This window comes from Argiope bruennichi, chromosome 11 (assembly GCF_947563725.1).
Source record: "Argiope bruennichi chromosome 11, qqArgBrue1.1, whole genome shotgun sequence".
Taxonomy (NCBI): Eukaryota; Metazoa; Arthropoda; class Arachnida; order Araneae; family Araneidae; genus Argiope; species Argiope bruennichi.
Genome location: NC_079161.1, coordinates 29,567,183 through 29,593,416, shown reverse-complemented (window position 1 = coordinate 29,593,416; position 26,234 = coordinate 29,567,183). Strand labels below are relative to the sequence as shown.

At 26.1% G+C, this 26,234-nt stretch overlaps 1 protein-coding gene across 1 annotated transcript; it reads left to right on the top strand.

Moving 5' to 3' along the window:
* Positions 1–342: 342 nt before the first annotated feature.
* On the top strand, positions 343–24,529 carry LOC129957090 (alpha-1,2-mannosyltransferase ALG9-like). The gene is made up of 17 exons (XM_056069233.1): positions 343–504; positions 734–823; positions 5,022–5,166; positions 6,033–6,167; positions 6,348–6,418; positions 8,001–8,163; positions 8,803–8,864; positions 10,435–10,522; positions 12,444–12,549; positions 14,972–15,060; positions 17,355–17,471; positions 17,918–17,989; positions 19,576–19,705; positions 20,540–20,687; positions 21,708–21,837; positions 21,953–22,080; positions 24,060–24,529. Exons 2-17 carry the CDS (start codon positions 738–740, stop codon positions 24,199–24,201), a joined length of 1,812 nt encoding a protein of 603 aa, XP_055925208.1. The 5' UTR covers positions 343–504; positions 734–737; the 3' UTR covers positions 24,202–24,529.
* Positions 24,530–26,234: the final 1,705 nt, after the last annotated feature.

Below are 26,234 nucleotides of genomic sequence, written 5' to 3'. Positions count from 1 at the left end.
AAGCAGTTTTAAATTAAAATTTTGACTGGAAGCATGATTGACATAATATTTTATTGACTGGAAGCATAATAACATAAAATTTTTATGCCACAATTTTCGCACCACTTTTTAAGAGATATATTATTTATTTTTTCGGAGCTAATAAGATGACTAAAAGTTAAGCATACATTTGAATTCACGATCTCAGAATTCTAAAAAGTAAAATATTGTCATTTTAATTTTGTTTTCATTTATTAGTGTAATTATTGAAATAATGACGATTTAAAACTATCGAACCGAATATTTATCAATTTAATGGTGGAAAAAAAAATCCTCTTACAATGATTACTGGCAATAGTAAAATTTTGTTTACGATATCGTCTGTTTTATTTATTTTTCGAATAGCCGACTTTGCTATTTACTAATCCTAGGCTAGAAATGCCGAACAATTAAAATTTTACTAATATTACGAGTAATATCATCTGATTTAATTTATATAAAATTATCTGCTGTTTTAAATCTTGAGTAAGTGTTGTAGTTTTTACTGAAAATGGTATTGTATGTTTTGTAAATTAGATGTCTAAATGTATATTTTAAAATACATCTAAAAACTTTAATTTTCTTTCTCTGTTAATTTCTTAGAATTTGCGTTTTTCCATAACGTGTTTTTTGGTTTATTATATTATTCTGATCTAATTATAAATAAATTGATTTAAAGAAATTATTTTGTTAAGTGTTCTGAATTTTTCTTTAGTAAAATGCCACCTAGAAGCAGACAACATGCTAAGTCAAAGAGAGAGAGTACGAGAGAAATGAAAATTTCATCTGTGGAATCAACTAATGAGTAAGTTTATATTTCCAAGTTTAGCAAACTTCAAAATGTAATATTACAGAAACTTCTTATTCAAATTTTAAAATTTATGCTAATAATTTAGCAAATTTTTGACTTAATAATGAAGAAAAATTTGTTTTTTTTATTAGCATTGAGTTATGAATTTTAAAAATTTATAATAAAATGTACAACTTTGTTGCACTAAATTTGCACTATTTAGTTTGTGTGTTATTAATTTTTAAATTATTATTATTATAAATTATTTGTAATTATTAAAGAATTTTATTTTTTGATTTATAGTATGCATGATATTATCAAAAATATGAAAATATTTAGTAATTTAACTAATGATAGAAATCTGATGTACTCCTATGCTAAGGTGACCATTTTTTTTAACCTGGAACCAGGACAACATGAATTTTGACCAGCCAGGCCCATATTTTATAAATTTTTATCAAAAATTCACCCAACGGCCAACCTGTATACCTAAATAAATACAAAACTTTTAGATATCAAAAAATGTTGCGTTTATTTAAACACAAGAAATGTGAAAACTAAAATATGATTTTACAATATAAAAATAAAACATAATAAACATAACATGATAAGCCATACTTAATATAATAACATAATAAAACATAAGGATTTATTTAATTTAGTTTGTTTTTTTATATTTTTCTGAGGAGTGAATTGCTTTTAACAAATTTTTGTTTTCCTGTATATTTTCATAGAATTCCATACAGGTTGCATTTAAATTATTTTTGACAATCAACAAGGATTTCAAAGTTTCCACTTTCAATTGGGTTTTCTCGCTAGTCCAGATGTTGTTTAATAAAGAAAAAAACCCGTTCGGTCGGTGCATTAGTTCCTGGCATACAGAGGCAATACTCTACCAATTTGCCAATATTATTGGACACATCATTTTCTTTAAAGGTTTTAAAAATTTCAATTCACCTATCTGATACCGAAACACAATTTTGTTTCCAATGCCCAAGTTTCTCATCTGTGGTGTAGCGCTGAAGGAAACAGATTTCATCTAAGAGCTCAATTAAATTTATTTCCGGATAATGTTGAATTAAATAGTCACTGCATACTTGAACCATTTGATGCGTAGTTTTCATGTTTAATGTAATCCAATTAAACTTCTCAATTCCCTAAAAATGGCCTTCACATTCTTCCAGATACTGAAAACATGTACTGTAAAATTCCACCACTTTTTCTTTGAAAATATTCGATTTAACTAAGCCGTCTTCTTCTAGCTTTTTTAAATTTTGTCGAACTTGCAGGGGCAGAAACACACTTGCTATCCTGTCAGCAATTTTGGCTTTAATGTCCTTATAAATGATATTTGTTTCCAACATAGAAATATCTTGTCCTTCTATCTTTAAAACCTTGTTATGAAACATTGACGACACATTATGGAGAAAGAAAAGCCAAGATTCGGTTTCAGGATTCTCAAAATAATTTTTAGTAATTGTCAGAATTTTTTCATTAGACGCAAAATACGATTTTAATGCAGGAAATATTTCCAACACACGCTCAATAGCTGCTCGTAACGCTAACCACCGTGTAGCACTGTAACCCAAAAGTTTTTAATATTCTATGTCTACAAAATTCTTTTAATTCACGCACACAGTATAAATGTAAAAGTAAGAGTAAATCTTGGTAATTAAAGTTTGTATATCAATTGGAAGGCAGTCCGCCGTGGTTTGTATAGAATTGTTTAAAAGATGCGCTGAGAAAACGATTCCCACAAGCTCCCGTCCGTCCAAAGTAGCTTTTAGGTTGGTAAAAATATTATTTTTCCCGGCTCTTCGCATGCCTCCAAAGTTAGTGCTGGTGTTGTCGGCACAAAACCCTAATATCTTGCTTTCTAAATTATGAATTTTTAAGACCTCTACAATATATTGGGTAACTATGTCAGACGTTTCTCCTGGCAAATCCTTTACTTCAATAATTTTTACCTGTATTCCATTCTTGTATGAAAAATATCTGACAAGTAAAGGAATAAGTTTAATTTCTTTGTGATTTGAGGCGTCTGAATACACTGATATAAAACTTACGTTTCTCAAATCTTCATCCAATATTTGATTTGCATAAGGGACAAGTACATCGGTGATTATAGCTTCGCATTTGGTCCTAGAGCATGTGAATTTAGCATCGAAATATGCCTTAATAAGTTTACAGGTACAGTCCATTGATCGAAAAGATTGATTATGCATAACTGTATGATATGCCCACAAACCTTCAGCTACAGCTATTTTCTTCTCGGCAGTTTCAAATTCTTTTTTCTTAAAATATGATGTCATACTCGAACTTGCAATTGCTGCTGACACTGCTCGTTTGTGTTTAACTGTTTTTATGTGGTTTTCAATGTCGCTTTTTCCACTATTTGCAATAGAAAACGTACTTCTACATTTTTCACAATATACTTCACTAGGATCAATATTATTACTTTCTTTAATAAATGTATATTTTAATTTTAAATCATCATTAAATACGCACTTTCGTCGTTTTGCCGCCATGATGATAATAATAAGGTAGGTACATCACAGTAGTTAGTACATCAGACCACCACTGGCTTGTATGACGTCGTGGCGGTCCTGCTCATGCGACACCTGACGATATCACATGGAATTATCAGGGTTGCCAGTTCTAATTTTACTATTTTTATTTTATTACTTTTTTGTTTTAATTTTTTTTAATCTAAAACCAGTACTTTTCGTGTACTGGTTTTGTTTAATGACTAACCAGGACTTACGCCCTGAAAACCAGTACTGTACTGGTAAAATCAGTACGAATGGTCACCTTATCCTATGCTATGTAAAAGAGTTCATATGCACAGATTCAGATTTTGCCAAGTTATTTCATTTTAAATGTATGCATTGTCATTTTTTATAAAAAATAAAATGGAAGATATCCAAGATAAGAAAATGATGTTGATTTTAAAATACCTTAATGGGCATATATATATATATATATATATATATATTGTAAATAATTTTGGTAATAAAGTTTTGTTATTCAATCATACAGCTGATGATTCATGTCAACTGCATATTTGTAATTGGCAATAAAGAACCATATTGGTGTCGTGTTAAGGTTTCTAATTATAAAAAAATTTATAAGCCTGGTGTTCCAGTTTCTGAAATACATTTCGAAAACGAAATATCATCTATATAAAGCTGGTGCATGTTAAATCTGATATAGAGGGGCAGGCATTTGTTTGCTGGTGTTGTAGGTAAGTTTGAAGAGAGGAAGAAATATCAACATTATTATTATTTGACAACAGTTTAATAAATTAAATATTAAATAATAATATTAAATCATCTATCAAATAGTCCACTCAGAAATAGCTTATTAATTTGAATCTTTTTAAAATTGAGACTGAAGAATTAATGTGTCAGTATTCATATTAATATGAATTCCAGTTTTTGGCTTAGTTTCCCAAGATCTGGCAATCATAAAGAATTTGGCTTGGTTCTTTGGAAGGGGAGGACTCACCATATTTTTAATGATTTTTCATTGTATGACATTTGGCATAGTGACAGTGTTAGTAGGTAGTTTTTCTTATCATGTAATAAATTAATGAATATATTTGTGTAAGAAATCAAGCCATATCAGAAAATTCTTATTGAACTTGTATTGTAAATAAACAAATGAAATGTGATATAACTTGTTCCATGATATATATTTTTGATATATTTTGACTGATTAGCAATTTTTTTATAGATGGAGTATAAAAATAATATGTAAAGCAAAATTTTCCATCTGAAAAAAAAAAAAGTAATTTTCTAGCTTGACATGAACCTGGTATAATGAATTGAGCATAAGATTTTTATACTGGTAAATGTATGCTCATGTTGGAAGTTACTGTATTTAAGCACTCATCAGTAAAAGTCACACTTTCAAAAATACAAAACGAAAGAAAACTTTTCACATCAAAGTTGCTGTTTGACAAAAGCTTTTATAAAGGTAATAGAAAATTACTTCCAGATTTTAATAATATCACAAATTAATCATATGTAGGTTGTATTCTTTTTTATATATATCAGAATATAAGATTAAAATGAAATGAAATAGCTTTGAACCTACTTACTTTTATTAACAGCTATATTCTATACATATTTTCATACTTGTTATTTGCCTAACTTGGCCAAATATAGCCCTTGAATCTAAAATACTCACTTACTTTATTTATTTCCTTTAGAAAAATAAACACTGACTCAAAAGTTAGTTTGCCATGGACTCCATCTGTATATACAGCTATCAAAATACTTTTATCAGCACGTCTTTGTGCTGCAGTTTGGAGTAATATATCAGACTGTGATGAAGTCTACAATTATTGGGAACCTGTAAGTTATTATTATTTATACATATTCACCTAATCTAGTAATTATGTCTTTGTAAATCCTTGTTTTATTGATGTTTTTTATTCTAAAAGTAGATGATTATATAAAGAGCTAATTAAGAGGACTTTTCTCCACTTTTGAATTTTTATTTTAATAGATGAAAGATATTCTGAGGAGTGTCCTGCACTTTATATGAGGAATATTGATCTACGATGAATTTCAGATTGTTAAAAAAATATTTTATATGCCTGTTATGGTTTTAATTCACCACATTCTTTTTTTTTACAATTATTTTATAATTTTTATATTTAATTAATTGTTTATTAATAAGGATAAAATGAGTTCTAATGCCAATTATTAATTTTCAACGCTATGAAGCCATAACTGGACATTTTTTGTAATAATCAATGACAATTACTACATGTTTTTCTTTAATTGAAAGTTAAAATTTTTTTTAAAAAACCATATAATTAAATTTTTAGTTGTTGATTTTCTGATTTTTGTTTCTTCACAATAATACCAATGTCAGATTTGTATTATTATGAAGAATGATATGTTTCTTTATATATAAATATGAATCATTATATTTAATTATATGGATATTCTTTTCAAATATTTCAAGATAATATTAAATTTGCTATTTAAATCAATTGTATTTTTTGTATTACAAATTTATTTAATGTAACATTCAATTATTCATTTTTTTTTTTTAATTTTCTCCTTTCCTTATTTAATAATATTATATCTAAGTATCTATGTAGGAAAAAAAAATAAGGAAAAATAACAACTTAACAAATGTATTAAATAAAAAATATTTTCTTAGTTATTTATGAAAATTTCAAGATATTTTAATGCATTTACTTTTATAGATGCATTTTTTACTCCATGGCAAAGGGTTTCAAACTTGGGAATACTCACCACTTTATGCAATTCGCTCATATGCATATTTGTGGATTCATGCTGTTCCATGTTACATATATGGGACATTGTTGCAGTCAAATAAGGTACGTTCCATTATGGATGAAAATCATTTGAATTTTTTCACAAGGAATAGTTTCATATAATAATGAAAAAAAATGTTTTATATAATTTTATGAATTTTATTAGTTTAAATTAAATAATAATTACTTTAAATGATTTATAAACTCTTTTTTTTTTTTTTTCCTTTTCTTTTCTTCTTCCAGATATTGGTATTTTACTATTTGAGATGCTTGTTTGCCTTCTGCTGTGCTCTTTGTGAACTTTATTTTTATCGGTTAGTTGATTTATTATTGATTTTTTAAGTTACTCTGTCTTTATGTATGTAAAATTGCTAAAAATAACACTATTATAAAAATAAATACAAAGCATTTCGAGGAAAAATTATATAATGTAGTCTTCAGTTGATTAATAAACTTCAAACTGGTTCACTCACAGAACCCTTGAAAAATTCAATATACTATGCAGTAAATTCATTTAAATTCTCTGCCAAGTTCAGCAGTTTTATCTTTAACTCCCATAATCATATATCACACTAACTCAATCAAAACTCTACAGTAACTATCTAATCAGCAATTGCAGTAAAGCTTTTATATACTCTTGGAGACTCAAATTTCATGTAAAAGAACAGAAATTTTGCAATTCCATGTTTATCAAATTGCCAAAATCTTACCAAGATATTCAAATTATAGAATTTATAACAATATATATGCCTTTTAGCAGTTTTGCAATTTATATTCAAATATGAAGTCAATTTGACTTGTTCTAAGCTTGTTCCATTTAAAAAAAAAAAAAAACACATTTCTGTATTTTCCCAAAATATTATTAGTTTGTATACCTTATATCCTGCACTTTATTGAAGGTATATTCCTTGAGTTCTTTATAAAATAAAGTTGTTAAATTTATACCATTCACTATGTGTTATTTTATTGTCAAACTAAAGACATCTGATAAGAATCATGAATATCTTGATGTACATTATAGCTTGAAAGTGATTAATGTAAAATTAAATGTAGTTGGAAGACAATTATTTTTTGTGGTGTAAACAGATTCATTCATGATTTTAATTCATCAATCATGTATCTATCTGAAAATTCTTCTTTTCAATTTAAACATCTTACTCATTTCATCAATGTTGAAGAGGAAAAGTTCAAGATGTAATTTGGTATGGTTAAAAAGTGAGTGTTTCACCTTTCCTGCTATGACTGGATCGTATTTAGAGTGAGGTGAGAGTCACCATAATCCCTGGCTTCCATTCTTGATTGTGGATTGGTGTGTGTGTGGGGGGGGAGGGGGGGGTCTTGGCTTTGAAACTGTAGGGTTCCAAGTTCGAAAACCAAATCCATTGAGGAACTACCAAGTAAATGGTTTGTGCATATTAAATCCAACTGGGTCAAATGTCTTCCCATTGAAAGGTGTGACAAGCTGGTGTTATCCTTGTCATCTTACTGCAATTCAAAATTACAAAGTCTGTCCCAAAATAGTCTTAGCTTAGCTCTAAGAGGAGACATTGTTATACCTGAATTAAAATGTTCCAAGGTTGCAGGGTATTGTAAAAGTAAAACATTAATGAATTTTTTTATATTTTTTCAAAGCTAGATATGATTGAGTAAGAGTAGAATATTATTTTTGCATAAGAATCGATTACTCTTTTTGACACTGCTTTATATATTTTATTTCATTATTGAATATATATTATATTACAAGGAAATTTCAAGGATAAAATTTGACCTTTAATTTAAAATTATTTCCTTTTATTAACAGTTTTCTGTTCATTAAAATTGATACTATTTTTAATATATTTGTAGCTTTTTTATTAAATAAGGTTCTTTCAATAATATTTTTATTTTCTCCATTAGTGCAGTCTGCTGTCATTTTGGACCAAATATAGGAAGACTCATGCTTACATTTCTGACTTTAAGTTCTGGCATGTTTATATCATCAACTGCTTTCCTTCCAAGTTCATTTTCGATGTACCTTTCAAGCATTGCTTTAGCTGCATGGTTTATCCAAAAATATGAAGTAATGTCTTCTTTTATAATTTTTGCTAATTATAATTTTCATATGATCATAAAATTTTTTAAAAAACTTCAAATCACAAGAAAGTGCTTTTTCTCCATTCAAATTATGGGAAAACAAGATTTGAATTTTAAAATCCTCTTTGATGCCACTTATTCTTGTTCATTAAAACTTAGCTGGTCAATTAGTACTTTTTCACCAAATCCAAATCAAAGCAGATGATTTTAGGTGGAGATAAATATCTATGTACTGTAAAATACATTTTAGATTATATAAAAGAAGTGTTTATTTAGTTATTTTTTTATCATACAATGTACTGAAATAGTATTTTTAATGCATTTTCGAAATTTACAAAAATAACTTTTGAAAATTTGATGTGTGATTTACATAAACTTGAATCATCCTATCACACACAGAAGTTTATGCAAAATCTTTAAAACTATGCATTAATACTCCATATACTCAATTAGTGTGCAAAATAAACTGGGAGAAAAAGTTTCTGAAATATTTATAGAATAGTTAAAATGCTTTCTATATAAAGAACATTTATGTAGCAAAAATTATAAGGAAATATGTTATAATATAAATAAAAAGAATTAAAATTTAATAATTTTTTTTCAAAATTTTCTTTTATTATTTCAGATTGCAGTGTTTGCAACAGCTGTCAGTACCTTAGTTGGTTGGCCATTTGCTGTAATTCTAGGGTAAGTGTATTTATTACATAAATGCATTATATATATATATATATTATATGTATCAAAATCTTATGTAAGTGTTTTATGATAAGAATCAATAACATAATTATATGAATGCTAAAATGGCAGTTACTTAACAAAAATATTTGAGGTATATAGGTATATATGATAATTTCAGCATTCAATTGCGGTTTCGAAAACATCTTTTTTGTTTATTATTATTGTAGCAGTGGTATAAGTTATCAGAATGGACCACTGATAAGTGTTTAGTATAGATTCCATTTTTCAGTACTGGAGAGCACGACAGTATGAATTTCCATCTACCTATATAGTTGTAGTATGTTGACTCATTTGCTGGTAGCATTTTTCAAATCCTATCATCTTTTTGTTATGTCACTGACTGATAACAAGAAAGATTTTGAATCTTATTAAAATTGTTAAGCAATGAAGTTATTAATGGTCAATATTAGTATTAATGAATTTTTTTTTTTTATTCCATTCATTGTTTACTGCACAATATAGCTAAGTCGTGATGGGAAATAATACAATAGAAAAATTGCCTAATTATATTTATTTGATGTATGCACTTTCTAAATCTTGTCCTTACAGAAATTCAACTTGCGGTATTGCATTTTTCAAATTGTTATTAGTGAAATTCTAATTACAGTAGACTCCCGATTATCCGCGGGCGGGTTATGCGCGGTGCAGATTATCTGCGCCTGCCGCACAAAGTTTTTTTTTTTTTTTTTCAAAAAGGCGCAGTTTTACAGATATGCTTTTGTAATTACATAATACATTACAGTATTAAAACAGTACATATGTATTAATTTTTCTGTGTATCCTTGACGCCTCTCGTAAGTACAAAGCACTTTTCTGTTTTCATTAACAAAATGCATTTTAGGTTAGTTTTGAGTGATATACTAAAATATTAAGCGTTAGTTAAACATTTCCTGCTGTTTATTTTACGCTTTATTGTACATAAAACGATTTTTCAAAGTTGGAATGACTGTTTTCTCTTTTGCTATACCCGTTTTTAGCTTTTTTCGGATTATCCGCGATTTTTGTTATCCGCGGCGGCCGCGCCACCCAATTCCGCGGATAATAGGGAGTGTACTGTATCTTAAATGTAAATAATGATATTCTAAATTCAATTTGCTTTTATTTAATTTAATGTTTAAAACAGTAAATTAACATTTGACACTGCTTAAAAGAAATATGATTTTGAATTTATACTCAATATTTTTGTTCAAGTTCAATATGAATGAAAAATATTAAGAATTATATAATCATTGCTTTATTTAAAATAATGGAAATTCTCCTCCCCTTGGAGCATGCATTTAAGATGAATGTTGAACTAATGCAGTAATTTTAGTTGAAATTTGAAATAAGCAAACATCAAGAGTCATATGTCAGTCTGTGTTGAATATATTATTATTTCTATATAATTGAATAAAATACAACTGTGATTAATTGAAGAAGCAATTAATATATTTATCTCTTTTTACTAACTTTTTCTCTGGATCTTATTTATGAAGTTTTTATATTTTTAAAATCTTTTTTTTTTATGTATTTATTGCAGATTACCAATAGCCTATGACATGATCATATTGAAGAAGAAGCTGTTGCATTTTATTAAATGGTCGTTCATATCGTTGTTTTTAATTATAGTAAGTATCTTTAGTAATTTATTTTTCTTTTTTAAAAAAAATTCTTATTTACTACTTTACTTCTATTTTATAAAGCATTTCTTAAACTTTGATTGAAGTAGTACCAGATTTCTGACTAGTCAGTTGTGTAAGACAACTGGGCAGAGGCAAGGCATGGTCATTTCAATAAAAAATTATCACACTAAGTTGCAAATAAATATATTAATGAAAATATAAACTATAAAATATTAGAACTATATTGTTTGTTCATATTAAATTATTAAAATCATAGTTAATTTTATTATTTATTTATAATGTATTAGAATATTCATGTAAATGTTTATGTTACTTTCTGTTTGATATGTCCTGTTCTACAGTTTTTAATGTTATATTTGTTTGAGTTTTATTATGTCTTTATAATTTATCCTGGTAATTAAATGATTTTATTTATAAGCAAGGAAATCATTAACTGATGATTATATATAAATTGCCATGAATTTTATTACTTTAATCATTTGTTTCATCTGATGTATATTAAAAATAAATAAAAGAATATATTTTGACAAAGTTGTTGAAAATATTATACCAGAATAGGTTGTTAGATTGTTTACCAAGTAAAGCTTTTTAAAATTGTGTTCAGTTATTAAGAAAGGAGCATCATATTGTTTGCTCTCCAAACCAAAAAATGCCTAATTGCATTCATTATATTGAAGTTCATTTTAATACAGTGATTTAAATGCTAATATCACAGTATTTTTTATGGTAATTTATTTCTTTGCTTTATATATCTGTTATAAGAATATAATTTTAATATACATAATGAGAATGTAATTTTAATCATTGACTCAAAGGGAGCTATTGATGATGTACTGAAATTGTTACAGTTGTTTTATTAATAAACTTATGATTGAATGCAATATGAAAAGTCAACACATTCACAATAGTGAGTTATGATGCTATTTTGTAAAATCAAAGCATTTTTTTTGTTTGGTTTTTGACCATAATTTTTATTACGAGTGAAATATATATGAATGATTATAAAAAAACAATGCATAGTTCTTAAATTTTAAGGGTAAAAGAAAAAGATAATTTTAAAAGTTGATTTGCAGAAATTATATCTTGCATGTTTTAATTTTTTTTCTTTTTTGTCAAAATATATTTTGACAAAACAACAGTAGTAAAATGATAAAATAGAAGGTATAAATTTTGTAAGTCATAAAAATTCTACATTAAAATATTCATTTTTAAATGCATTTGTTTCATTACAATAATAATTACAAGCAATTATTGGGTAAATTGCTTTCTGTCATTTTATAATTTGTTAATGATGATAATGTTAGATATTTTGATAATATTAGAAGACTATCTAAGTAGATAGTGTTCTAACATTAGATTTTATAGTGCATAACGTACAGTTTCCATTTTGGAAGGATTTGGTAAAGATTTTCTTTTTGTGATATGATAATGAGCAAAGTTGTTTCAGCTTCTATTAGAGATCTGAGGGTAAATTAATAATATCCATACTCCCTTTTATTTTTTCTATCATTAGTTTTTAGTATATAGAAAATTACTCATCTTAATCTAGTAAACGCAACAGATATTATCATACAATTTGTAAAGTCATATGATTGATGTATAGTGAAATACAAAAAAGATACTTAACATTATGAGTAATATTACAATTTTTTGAAGAAAAAAGATTGGGGATAATAGGAAATTTCAGTTGTAGCTAAAAATTGTTTAACAACATATTTTAAAGGAAGCTGAGGTACTAAAGCTTTCAATATTTTTGCATTCTTTCACTCAATTTTATTTGCAGTTGTTCTTTTTTCTCATATTTTTAAAAATTATTATTTGGCTGTTATCAATTATGCTTAAATTCTGAGATTTCATCCTTTATAATAATTATAATCTTTGAAATACATTACAAAATTTTTTTTAGATACCATTAGTTTTGGTTGATTCAAGACACTTTGGAAAGCTCGTATTTGCACCCTTAAATATTGTCCTCTACAATGTATTTACATCTCATGGGCCAGATTTATATGGTATGGTCTTACTTGGTCTTTTTAATTTTGTTTTAAGGACATTGGTTTTAATGTCTTATTGTTTTAAAAAATTGTTAATTTTTCAGATGTTTTTTAGCCTCTAAGGTGGCCAAATTGGCCTTTTCTCTAGTAGTAGAATATTTATTTCCAAGACCATAACTCTTATTAATATATATATATATTTGAAAAGTATGTAGGTAAAAATTATTTACTGCAGAAGGTTATTTGGAAGAAATTTTGTGTGTATTTGTATGTTGCATCAATATAGTGTTCCATAAGAGTGTTTAATTGAATTTAACAGAAAATGAAGAATAAAAATATATATATAAGATTTTAAACATGTATAGTACAATTGTTCTTGATGTCAACTATCATTAGCATATTGTTTAGATTGGTCTTTAAACAGTTTTTCAAATACAAAATATATTTAGAATAGATTTTAAGTAAGACACTAAATATATTTCTTAATATAATGAACAAGAAATACTTTTTCCTTTGTTTATTTACAAATACTTAAAAAAGAATGGGAAAATAAATAGTTATTATTCACTTAAGTATAATATTAATTTGATTATTTTCATATGTGTATAAAATGTAGCCTTTGGTATGTAAATTTTCATATATTCTTCATATTTAAATTTAACATGAACAAATTTTTATTCTGTTACTAATTACCATGAAGAATATTCATAATAGATAATTTAAAATTTGCTGTTATGATTAAAATTTTTATTGCTTTACATTAGTGAATATAATTATTTAATAAGAATTATAATATATTTTTCAGCTCCTATGCAAAAATGTGTTAAAACAAACTACTTTTAATTTAATTTTTTCCACATGCAACTATATGTTTTAAATACAGAATGGTCATAAAAGAACTTTGCCGTTATATTGATCCCTAACAGCTGATCAAGATGAGATTTCAGATATAGTTATTCAGAGGTATGAACTCGAGATTCATCTAACAACAATAAAATGGCTTTTTTTCTTTTCTTTTTTTTTGGTTATAAGCGTAGAAAATTTCAAATGGAAATGTCTTTTTTTTTCCTGTCACAAAATGCTGGGAACACGTGAAAACCATAAAGAGAGTTGGAATGATGTGTTTTTTACAAAAAACAGACCTGTTATGTTTGCACAAAAAACAGCTCAGCATACAGCAGCAACAAAAAGATTGGTTTACCCATCATTGCAGTTTTATGCACCAATCATAGAACACCTTTCGGCAGATATGTAGCTTCGAAAAGCAATAAAAAGTGCAGCAGCAGTTTTAGTTCTTCAGTCTTAAGCTCGTATGACTCTGTTAGAGTTAAGTTTGCAATGAATTGGTTATACACTGTTATCAAAATGGGATGATTGCCACAGAAGCCTTGTATATTTATTGTCAAACAGTCTCTAAATATGTGGCTCATTACTAAAATGTTCTACATGCTAAATACATATAAGCAATGTTTTATTAAAAAAGGAAATTCATGACAAATGGCTATACCTGTGGAAAACTGCGTTCCAGTCGATCAGGCGGTACTGAGAACACTGTTATGAAAAACATCATATAGTGACTTCAGGACACATACAAACTGCAGTAGATGCAGTTTTTTTATATTGGATGTACTGAAAACAATAGTTCTAAAGCTACTGTGCTCTGTATTCGGCATGTTTTCATGCCAGCGCACCCAAGTGTTGGATGCGGAGGATCATCAATAATGTATCTGTCAAATATTCTAATAAGATTTTGATAACAACTGGCCCCTTTGTATATTATGAATGAGGTGCATTTTATAATGAAAGGCGATTTGTAGAGTTGTTTTTTTATGATGCACTTATCATTCCAATGCTCATTAGTATTTTCAGTGCTGAGTATTTTGTGACAGGAAAAAAATAGGTGTTGCCATTCAGAAATTTATAGTTTCTGTACATATAATCATAAACATAAATGCCATTTTTTTATCATTCACAATATTCCTTTGAATAACTATATCTGAAATCTCATTTTGATTGGTTGAATGGATCAGCCACTAAAGGTCTATATATCGACAAAGTTTTTTTATGACCACCTTGTATATAAGAACTACGATGCAATTTCCAAATATTATACTTTTTTTATTAATATGAACAACAGTTTAATGATCTTAACAACAATAAAACCTTAAATTCTATTTTTATGTTCGAATTTATACAAAATAAGCATTTTATAATCTTAAAAAACATTTTTCTTTTTTTAAAAGAAAAAGAATTTTTTAAATGGAAAATCATTATATTAAGATTTTAATTCCTTTATTTATATTCCATTGCAGTGCAAGTATTTTAAATTTTCATGCCTTCATTTAAAATGAAAATTCATTTGGTATTTTTAGTGATATGTTTGTTTTTTTAATTTTTTCAGTTTAATGATTTAATTTTATTTTCTTATTCCAAATTTTAGGTACTGAGCCCTGTTCATTTTACTTTCTGAATGGATTTTTGAATTTCAACATCGTATTTCTTGCTGCTTTGATTGCAATACCTGCTATGGTAAGGATATAATTTCTAATTTGTTATTACATTTCGTTTTACTTTGTTAACAAATGGGGTATTTAACAATGCCAGTACAAACTTTCAAAAGGAGTTCTATATTCTAAAAGCAATTGGAATAATATAACTGTGTAAAATGTATGATATCATTGCATTCTGTGTAGCCTCTTTCCATGTAAGGAGGGAAAATTGTACAATTACTGCTTTTAGATTAATCCAAGTAATGTAATTAGGACATAGTAAGTCCAAGTTGATCAGTATTGTCCAATATATGACACTATTCTTATAGCTTAAAAAAAATAATCTAAACTTAATGTTTTAAAGGAATTATCTTATTACCATCTAATAAAAGATAGAGTTTGTATGTGTCTGTAAGTCCCAGATAATTGTGTTACAATTACAGTCATAAAATTTAATGCACAAATAATTATAATGGTAATTCCATATACCTCAAAATCTAAATTTTGAAATTTAATATAGAAAATTTGTTCTTTTATATTCTGTTTGGAGTGATTTTTCATACAGATATTGTTGTAAATTATTTCTAATGATCATAGGGAAAAAATTAGTGCAGCAGTTTTGAGAACAAATAATTGTTATTTTAAAGAAGATTATTTTTTTTTTGTACTTCTAAATGTAATTTACTAGATATTGCAAAAATTTTATAAATAGTCAATTTTCCTGAAAATTTTTAAAAATCAAGATTTTTTATCTGACATTCTAACTTTATCATATTTTTTAGATCAATATTTGAACATTTCTTGCTATTTTAAAATAAGAATAATTGAAAGATCTTTTTTCATTCATTTTTAATTAATTGATTTCATGACAAATTTCGAAAATTTTCAGGGGCATTTCTGTGGATGAGAGAAAAGTTTTCTTTCTTCAATTTAAAACATATTATCAGGAAATACTATGTTTCTCAATGTGTCTGTATGTCTCACATGGGGTAGGCTAGCAGTTGCTGAATTTAAATACATACATGGGGTAAACCATAGATTTAAGCTATGGAGGGAAATGCAGGAAATGTGTGTATTACCAGGATTTTTAAGTTCATATGTGCACTTTTATTATTAAGGCAAAGCTGGTAATTTTCTTTTCTTTTTTTATTTATTTACATAACATAATCTCAAAGTTTAAACTGATCAACTTGAAAATTTCATCTTTATCTTTTTCCTTAAGTTTGATATTGGATGCATACAGATTTATATCAAATATATTTAACTTAGTCTTTTGAGGAGTATTGATCCATTTGAAATTACGTAAAATTTTAATTATTTTTCTTTCTTTATTGTTTTAACTAATTTTTCCCTAGTATGTAGAGATTATTTTTATGAAATTTAAATTCTAATTATGTAATTTGCAACAAACATTTTGATTTTGTTGTCTTTCTTTTGAAAATGTATAAAAAAGTTTTATTTCTTTGTTTTTGATTTTTAAAAGTCACAATATTATTCATGTGGGTGAAAAAATGTACAAAATCTTTACTATCTTTTGTTTTCACTTGGTTTTCTATATTTTTGTTGAGATTGTTCTTGTTATGGCAATATTGTACAACTTCTTTTCTGTTAGTAAGCAAAATGAGAAAGTAGCTTATCATGTTGAAACTATTTCACTGCACACAGTCTCTTGTCCCTATTATTCATCTAAAAGTTTAGGATTAAACTTTTCTAGAAATATCTGCCAATATTGCCCCAAAGGTTCAGGCATGAGGTATAGGTCTATTAAATGATACTCGACAATTCCAAATCAAAGATTTACTGAAAGTATTTGTTGGCACATAGGAGGTTTCAGTGCCATCTATAAGGGGAATATACCATTTGTTTATCTGTTTGATTTTAATTTGTTTTAAAGTCTTCATCATCAATATTATTACTAGCCAGTTATTCAATATTTTTAGCATATATATGATGCATTCAAATACACAATCAAATTTTAATATAGAACTTGAAAATAAAAATATTTATCAGTCTTATAATTATTAAAGATAATTCACATTATCTTTAAGCAGTGTGCACACTGTAGAAATATGCATTAAAATTCACTTTAAAGAAAAAATACTGTATGTAGGATAATGGACTTTTTGCTAATAATAGCATACAAAAAAGTTTTAAGATGCCATATAAAGTCATTCAAGAGTCTGTCCACTGATAAATTCTTCAAATGATTGAGAAAGTCAGCTACTTTAATTTACTTTGATGCTGTTTAGATTTTAGGATATATTTATAAATTTTAATTATAATTTTGTAACAAGCAAACGAACAATTTTGTAACAATATCCTTTTTCCCCTTAGTTATTGTTGAGAGCATTAGAAGGAACTCCAAAGAAAATCTCAAAAAGCCCACCATTTTATTTGTGTCTTGCTCCCATGTATTTATGGATGGTTGTGTTTTTTCCTTTAGCACATAAGGTAAATATTGTTCATGAATATAAATAAAATTATATTAAGACAAAACTAATTTTATCAATTCATGTTATTTGTTTTCTTTAATTCATATGCTTACCTTTTTACTTGAGGTGTATAAATTTATTATAAATTATTTTCTGTGTGAAGCTCCTGTAATGCAAATCTAGTTTATGTAGTTAAATTTTATCATTCGTTTTACTTTTTGTAACCATGCTTATTAAAAATTTTAAAAAATACTATCAAATATCTTCCCAAATATTTTTTTATTTGTTTTTAAAATACAAATTTCTATTTATGCAAAGGAGTAACATTTTTCCTAGATTTCTATTTATTAACTATTCCTGATGAAAAAATGCTGTGTCTTATGAAACTTTCATGCATGTGTTTTATTGAATTAGCTTATTTGAAAATTCTGATTTCCAGAAATCTTGGTGATGATTTTCTTGTAGGAAGAAAGATTTTTGTTTCCTATTTATCCCATGATTTGCTTGGCTGGAGCATTCACCGTTGATACTGTGCAGGTATGTAACAAAAATATCATTTTTTTTTTTTTTTTTTTTTTTGCTAGATATATCCATGAATTGTAGTAAATCAAGAATTTCAATTTCAGTCATGAAAGTCTTTTAGTTTTTAAAAGTATTTTTTAAGTGTGATGAATTGTATTAGAAATACAATTTCCTGGTTTTTTTTTTAAACCTTTGTATTTTTATTATTATTATTATTATTATTATTATTTACATTAGTGTTTTTCTACTTAAGGCCACATTCCTCCCCCACCTCTACCCCGATTTAGAAAAACTCTTTTAGGGATTCTTAGGAGGAATGGGGTGTAGAATTCTTGCTTTTTGCAAATAATAATAACTCAGGTTGACAGTATGTAAGGAACTACAGGAAGTTTCATAACATATTATGTCTTAAGTTTCCAGATTTATAAAAAGAGCTCCATAATACTAAACTATTTGTTACAATAGAATTTTGTTACTTGGAATACTAATTTTTGAATTTCTGAAATATATTAATTAACTACATTAGCTTCCCATTCAGGACTATTTAATTAATTATATTAATATGCAATAGAACTTTCCTTGTATTGTCTTCTTGAGTTGTGACTCTATGTAGAATAAATAATTGATTAAAATAAGCCATTATTGTGAAAAATATTGGATTTATATATTTTAATTTTTGAGGTTTATTTTAAGGGCAAATTAATTTTTAAGGCCAGATGTTTGTATAGTTAAAAAAAATTTTTGGCCCTTGAATCTAACATTTTTTTTACACAGATTTTTTTAAATTCAATTCAGATGAAAATAATAAATAAAAAATGTATAAATTAAAAAACAGTTTAAATTTCATTTTTTTAATTAAAAAAATGAATCATTTTATAATAATGAATAAAAATAAAGTTAAGACATTTTCTTGTTAAAAATATGACATTGAGTGGCACATGTCAGTTGAAAATGGATTAAAAAACTGTGAATACATATTAATTTATCTGACAAAAAAAAAAAAAAAAATGTTTGATTTAGCTATGGAAATGAAATATATCCTGTAAAAAAGCTTAATAGGCATTAACTGATTAATACGAGATCTTGGTTCCTTTCTGCTACAATGTAAGACTTTTAACATTTTTAATTAATTTTTTAGCATTTTGAAAATAAGTATACTTTTTTATTTAATCCAACTCTTCATTCACTTTCAAATGTACTAAATTTTAACATCCTGTGCATTTCTGTATCTTTAATGGCAATAGACTGATTATTAATTAACTGAATAATTAGTTAAATTTTAATTAAATATCCTGACAATACTTGCTGGTGAGTTAAAAAAAAAGTTATATAAAGAATTTTTAATATTTTTAATAATGAATTAGAATTTAAGAATTACAACTTAGCAAGTTATTAAATTAAAAATTTGTATCTTTAAATATTCTTTTAAAGGATATTTTTGAAAATTTTATATTAAGATTTTTTCTATTTATATTAAAATGTAAAATTTGATTCATTTCAAAATCTATATTTATAAAAAAGTAAAAGTTGTGTGCACGTGTAATGAAGATTGGGCTTTGAATATTATCTTATTTGATAATTCTTAATTTTTTTTTCTTTAGAAAATATTTCATCAGTTGTTTATGAAAAGAAAGTTTACAGATTATCTGGATTCCACAAGCTGGATTTCTATATCCTTTTGTGCTATGTTCTGCATCGTATCTTTATCACGCACAGTTATTTTATACAAAGGTTAGTGCTGCATTTTTTATTTAATAGTTTTTATTTCTTTTATATTTTTTTTTATAATTAAAACGATCTTATTTTTTTGCTTTGTTTGTATATTTAATTTAATTTCTAAAATGATCCATACATGAGAATTTAAAATTTAATGTCCTATTTCATCATTCATCATTGAAATATTTTTTTTTTTTTTTGTAAAACGATACAATGTTTTATGTTTTACATAAATGTAATACAAATATTTTTTAATATGATATTTAAATATGAAAATCTAACAGGAATGAGCAAAAATAGTTTTTTGAAATAGAGGAAAAAAATATTAATGCAATTAAAATTTGCTACAAAATTCAACAAGGATTCATTAAAAAAAGATAAATAAAAATAATATAATTTAAAAAATCTAATACCACAAATGAAGCTGTAGCCTCATTTCTAAAAGCTTCATATTGCTATAAATGCAGCATTTTTAATAGTTATAAAAGTTCTGTATCTTTATCTTCAAATTTATGGAAAGCCAGATATAACCTGAAAACAGGCTGCATTTGTTCCATTATTCTTTCTGAAAAGTTATTTTTGTATATTTTTTCTAAATAAATGAACTAAAATAATATATAATAATATACATCATAAAATAATTGCACTTTGTTTATATAGTCTTTTATATATATTTTAAAGTCATTTGGGGCTTGATGGTGGTTTCCCACCTTTAGTATTCCTTGGTTAAGGATTTAAATATCTTGTTATCTGATCACAATTCAAATTGAGGATCTTTTATAATACTTGTTATGTTTCAAAACAATTTTATTTGATGGCTGAATGAAAATATTTATGATGCATTTATAGGTTATCATGCACCGATTGAAACATTTATGGAACTTGGCAGATTTTCTCTCGATGAAAATTTGCATCCTTTACCTCCTGAATATCCTGTGAATGTATGTATGGGGAAAGAATGGTATAGGTTTCCATCAAGTTTCTTTTTGCCTGATAAGTAAGTTAATTTTTCTTCTCCTTTGAAACATTTTGCATTATCTAACATAAGAGTCTAAAATTTCCTAGCATTGTAAACTTTGTTTAATCGAAATATATTACTGTTTTATATCCAATTATCTATTATGTATTTCTGAAATGTACTGAGTGCAAAATGAAGTGAAACTGTTTTTGTAGACTACACTTTAATTTATTAAAACTAAAATTATATTTTAAGATTATTATAGGTGCATCAATATATGCATAGTAATTATCAGGAATTACTCATTCAAATAACACAATTATTTTTGTTTAATTCTTGCATCTCTTTCAACATTTTCAAATGGCAATGTGCTGCCATCATTTCACTTGAAGAATATGGGCCAGTATTGATTCATGCATTATTCTACTTTTAGGGTATTATTTTATTAACATTTGTACTGTAGTTTCTCAGTTGCTTTAAATGAAATATTATTATTATAAAATTTATAGGAGCCTATAGTGATTTTCAACTGTCACTTATAAACTGACGCTGTCACTCCATTGTCTACTTTAGGGTTTTGTCGAATCAACATTTTGCTACATCACTGTAATCCATAACTTCTTCTGAATAGTCTTCGACAACTCATTCATTCTCTTCATATGCTTCTATATCTTTGTGTCTGAGAATTCCTAAATGTACAGTATGTGTTTTATTGGATTTATGATTTCAGAAACATTTTTGACTCTCCAGACTATTTTGTTTAACCTTAATCGATTAAACAAGATTTTACAGTATTTAGGATGAATTGTTAAAAAGATACCCTTCTGAATGACAGCTGTTTTTGTAATATGATGTAGAAAATTATTTTAGATTACTTCTTGGTTTAATAGATTTTTTGTGATTGCAAGTACATATGGTCACAAGACACATATGCAAATTGAGGAAAAGATGCTCTGCCTCTTGAATTTGATGTGTTTCTTCTTTTTCTTCCTCCTATTTGTAAAATAATTTAAAAGGCCAATTTTCAATATACTGAATAATTTTTGTTCCTTATTTCAGCTGGAACCTGAAGTTTTTAAAATCTGAGTTTAAGGGCCAACTCCCTAAACCATATTCAGATCTGCCAAATGCAACTCAGATTATACCTACTGATATGAATGACCAGAATTTAGAAGAACCTTCCAGATATGTAAGTAATCCATTTGGTTTTGCCCCATTATTTTAAATGTTTATTTATTTTTGAATGTTTTTTAGTATAAATTTATATAGTGTTTGCATTTAGAATTTTTAAAAAAATCTTATAGGTGGATATAAAAAATTGCGATTACATTGTGGATTCAGACTATCCAAATTATTCATCTTTGGAACCAAGATATTCTAAGGATCCCAATTGGAACATCACATATTCAATTCCATTTCTAGACACACAAAGGTGCGTTAATTTTCCATTGTTATTATTATTACAAAAGAATGGAAAAAATCTAAGCTTCTCTATTATTAGTTGCTTGAACTTAATGATGATGATTGATAGATAGCTTTGATAAGAAATGAAAATTACAAGCATTTAAGAGAAGAAACAGTGCATATTATGATTAGCAGAAATAATATGACTAGAAAGAAAAGTACACTGTTACTCATATTACTGATATCCACTATTTAAGATGTCCTCCACAGATGATTATTCTTTGCTAAAAGTATAGGCTTTGAAAACAAAATAAAAGCTATATTAATTTCATTTTGCATGCTCTTTGCTGGAGCAGAGGTAACAGGAAAATTACTTAACCTTTTCACTACTAACTTGGTGCAATGTTTACAGTAGCTTGCCAGTTTTTGTTTCAAATTATGTATGTAGGGTGTAAAGCAAAGATGTCCTTGGTAATAATTCATTTTACATCCTCCATCGCTCATTTGAAAAAGAAACTGGCCCGCCAGCATAGAATTTTCACAGCCACCTAGTAGTGCTAGTCTGCTTCAGTGGTGAAATGACACCCCATGGATTAAATAATGTTGCTTGGATAAAGACATAATGTAGTCTTGTGGTAGGTTTAGTTTAGATATATTATTATTATTTGTATATGGTGTGTTTAATTATATTAATGTCCTGTTATAAAGTGACACTTAATTATTTTGGGATGGATCTCATAATTTTGAGCCTCATATGACAAGGCTGATATCTGAATTGGTATCCTTTTGGAAAGCTTATTGCCATAATATTAGGATAAGAAGTCTAAAACCTGCACATTCAATCAAATATGAACAAAATATCTCTAAACTTAATATTTAATGTATTCACAAGATTCTTTAGGAGATAATAATTAATAGTGTGTACTGGAATCTTCTAGAGTTATATGTTTTTCCATAATTAGAGAATTTATTATCAAATGTTTTGTTCCATCAATATGATGCTCTAAGTTACTCTCAATAGATGAAGTTGGTGCATGAATACTTGATAGAATGTTTTTCATGAATGATAGATAAAATCTTCGTTATTATTTTTGCCCTACATATTTCATATATTATGATGAATGCTACTGGAAATCATTAGTATGTTTATTATGGATCAAAATAATAACTATGCATGTCACTAAAACTTTTTATCAAAAGTGTGTTCGATGTGTTCTTCTGTCTAGTTTTATTTTCCTGGAGTAAATGTTCTATTACCTAGCTCTTTATTATATTTATGATTTTGTTTATTTTTAGATAAAAGCAACAATATTGTTTTTATTATATATTCTTTTTACTGATTGTTTTTGCTGAAAAGAGTTTTAAGTTTGAAAAAGGAAGTTACTAAATGTTTATGAATCTCTATAAAAATTATTCTAACACCGAAATATTTTTCTTTTTATTTTAAAAAGAAGGGAATTACAAATTAAATATCATTGCAGGATCATTTGTGTTCTACTACTATTATTTTTCTCCTCTTCAATTTCCAAATATGTAAATCCGTTTTCATAGATTTTACTTTTTGAAACTTTTTTACATGCAGTATTTTGAACTGTAGTGTGATTAATTAAGGAAATTGTAAAATAGAAACACATGACTAATTAATTTAATTTTGTAATTAATAATTTAATTTTGTATGATGTATTTGGAAAATGTAAAAGCAATCATAACCCATTATTGCATTCTTTTTGTTGATTATAAATTTAATATTTTTATAGTTTTATGTACAGATAAAATATAAATACTATCTGTTTTTAAATTGATTATTTAAAATGTTATTTTATATTTCATATGCAAATTTTCTATGATTAACTTAATTTACAGTGCATAATTATGCTTTAAAAAATTTCACGGAACTAGTCATTTTCTTTAATGTTGAATGAAGTTCTGATTTCCATAATGTTGATAGTACTTTTTTGTTATTTTTATGTTTAAAATATTACTTATTGTTCTTTTGTGCTCTTGTAGATCACATCCCCTTCTAAGAGCTTTCTACATACCTTATTTCACAGACTATCATTGTGAATATGTAGATTACAATTTGCTACAAAAAGTATCAATTAGAAATCGTCTTATCCGAAGGAAAAGGAAAATGCCAAAATCCATATGATTAATTTAAAATGTCCTGTTATTGAAGAGCAATGGAGATGATGTTATCTAATAGATCGAAATGAATAAAATAAATAACAGCAGTAAATAATGGATTTGTGTGCATTATGTAACTGATCTCTAAATTGTTTAAAATGTTTGCAAATAAATGTCTAACTTAATTGTTGTGAAAGTTTCAGTGTTGCTTCCAGCCTTAAGAAAGTAAAGAAAATGGAATTGTTTTAAAGGATTTTCTAGTATATTGACTTAACTGTTTTATTATATTAATTTTTTTAAAGCTTTTCTAGTGACAGTTTTTTAAAGTCTTATAAGTACAAACTTTTCTGTAATTTTTAAAATATTTTCTTACTGTATGAAATATAGTTTTTAATTTATAGTAGAATTGCTTTGTATTTAATACTTGTATCTCGTATTTACTTAATAAATATGTAATATACGAAAATTAGTTATTGATTGCTATTTATTAATAATATATGAATTGATAATTTAATATAATATATAATTATTAGTAGTTTATATTGATTTATTAATAATATTTTCAAAAGCGTTTTTTTTTTTTTTTTACTTTAATATTCTGAAGATGTGTTTTAAATAATTAATATGATAATTTTTTAAGTAAGTATTTTGTCTCTCATTGTATTCTATATGCAGTGATATTTATATTTTTTTCTTGTTAAATTTTTAAATAGCAAACTTTAAAATGTCTTCATTATTATTATATTTGCTGTACGGAACTCTAAACAATTAGTAAACATTCCAAGAGCAATGTGTGCAATAAGTAATGCTGTCAATATTTTAATTTGTCATTTGTGATGTATTTGTATACAAATATAATATTGTGTATGAGAAGTTTTACAAAATCGAATAAAATCCCATTCTCATCCCATTTCAATCAATCAAAATCGAATGATCGCGCGAAAACTTTTCTTGCTATAAATGTGTCGGAAATGTCTGCTAATGTGTTAGAATAATAAGTGTATTGAATTTATTTGTACTCAGAATAAAAGAAAACACTGTTAGTGTCAACAAATAAAAACAAATCAACAATGAGTAATTGTTTCTTATAGAATGTTTCATTAATTTAATTGAATATGTACATGTTTGATGAACATATATGCATTTTATATGTATTCAAATTTAATGTGAATGTAGACTAATTGGAAAAAAATACCTTTTTTTTTTTTTTGTACGTCTTACTGCAACATCACCGAAATTGTGCTTGTCAGAAATATTGTTCCAAATTAAAGATTATGGATTGTTAGAATAAATATATACATTCATGTTTATAAAAGAACAATAATCTATCATTGAAATGTGATAGATATCAAGAATAATCTATCGCATTTGCAGCAGTAAATTTGATGTGCAGGTAGTTATAATGGTGACTCAGTGTAATCAAAGCTTGAATTTTAAAATTTAATGTGCAATTTTTTTATTTAATGTTTTGTTTGAGTGATTTTCTGCATTATTTGCCTCTATTACCCTTTCCATTTATGATAGAAAAATATCTATGCAATGTCAAAGAAATTAAATAATAATTGTTCTAAAAAATTTTTTTTCACCAAAGTTTTAAAAATTGAAGGTAAAACTTGTGCATCCACCATTCTAATAAGTTAAATCTTTTCAAATTTTTTAAGGTAATTATTCAATCATTTCTTCCTAATTTAAATCCAAAACAATCAAAATATCTTTTTGTTTAAATCAATTATTAATTGTTTTCGAGATGAATTCACATACTTTTTTTTTCTTTTATTCAAAACCATTCTCCTTGGTAAAGTTTTACTTTTTCATAAATGTGGAAAGGTAGCAAATTAAGAAACCGAGAATTGTGCATATTTATATATATAAAATGCGTATATGGATCCAAAATTTTACATAATTGGTTAATAACATTTGACAACAGTTCCCAAGTGTAGATTGTTTACATGCTTTACTTGGAGAGTTCTTGTTGTGACATTATTTTCCTTGTTTTCTAAGCTTTCAGTGCGTAATTTTTATACTTTGACTTCATATAGTTATAATTAGTTTTACGTC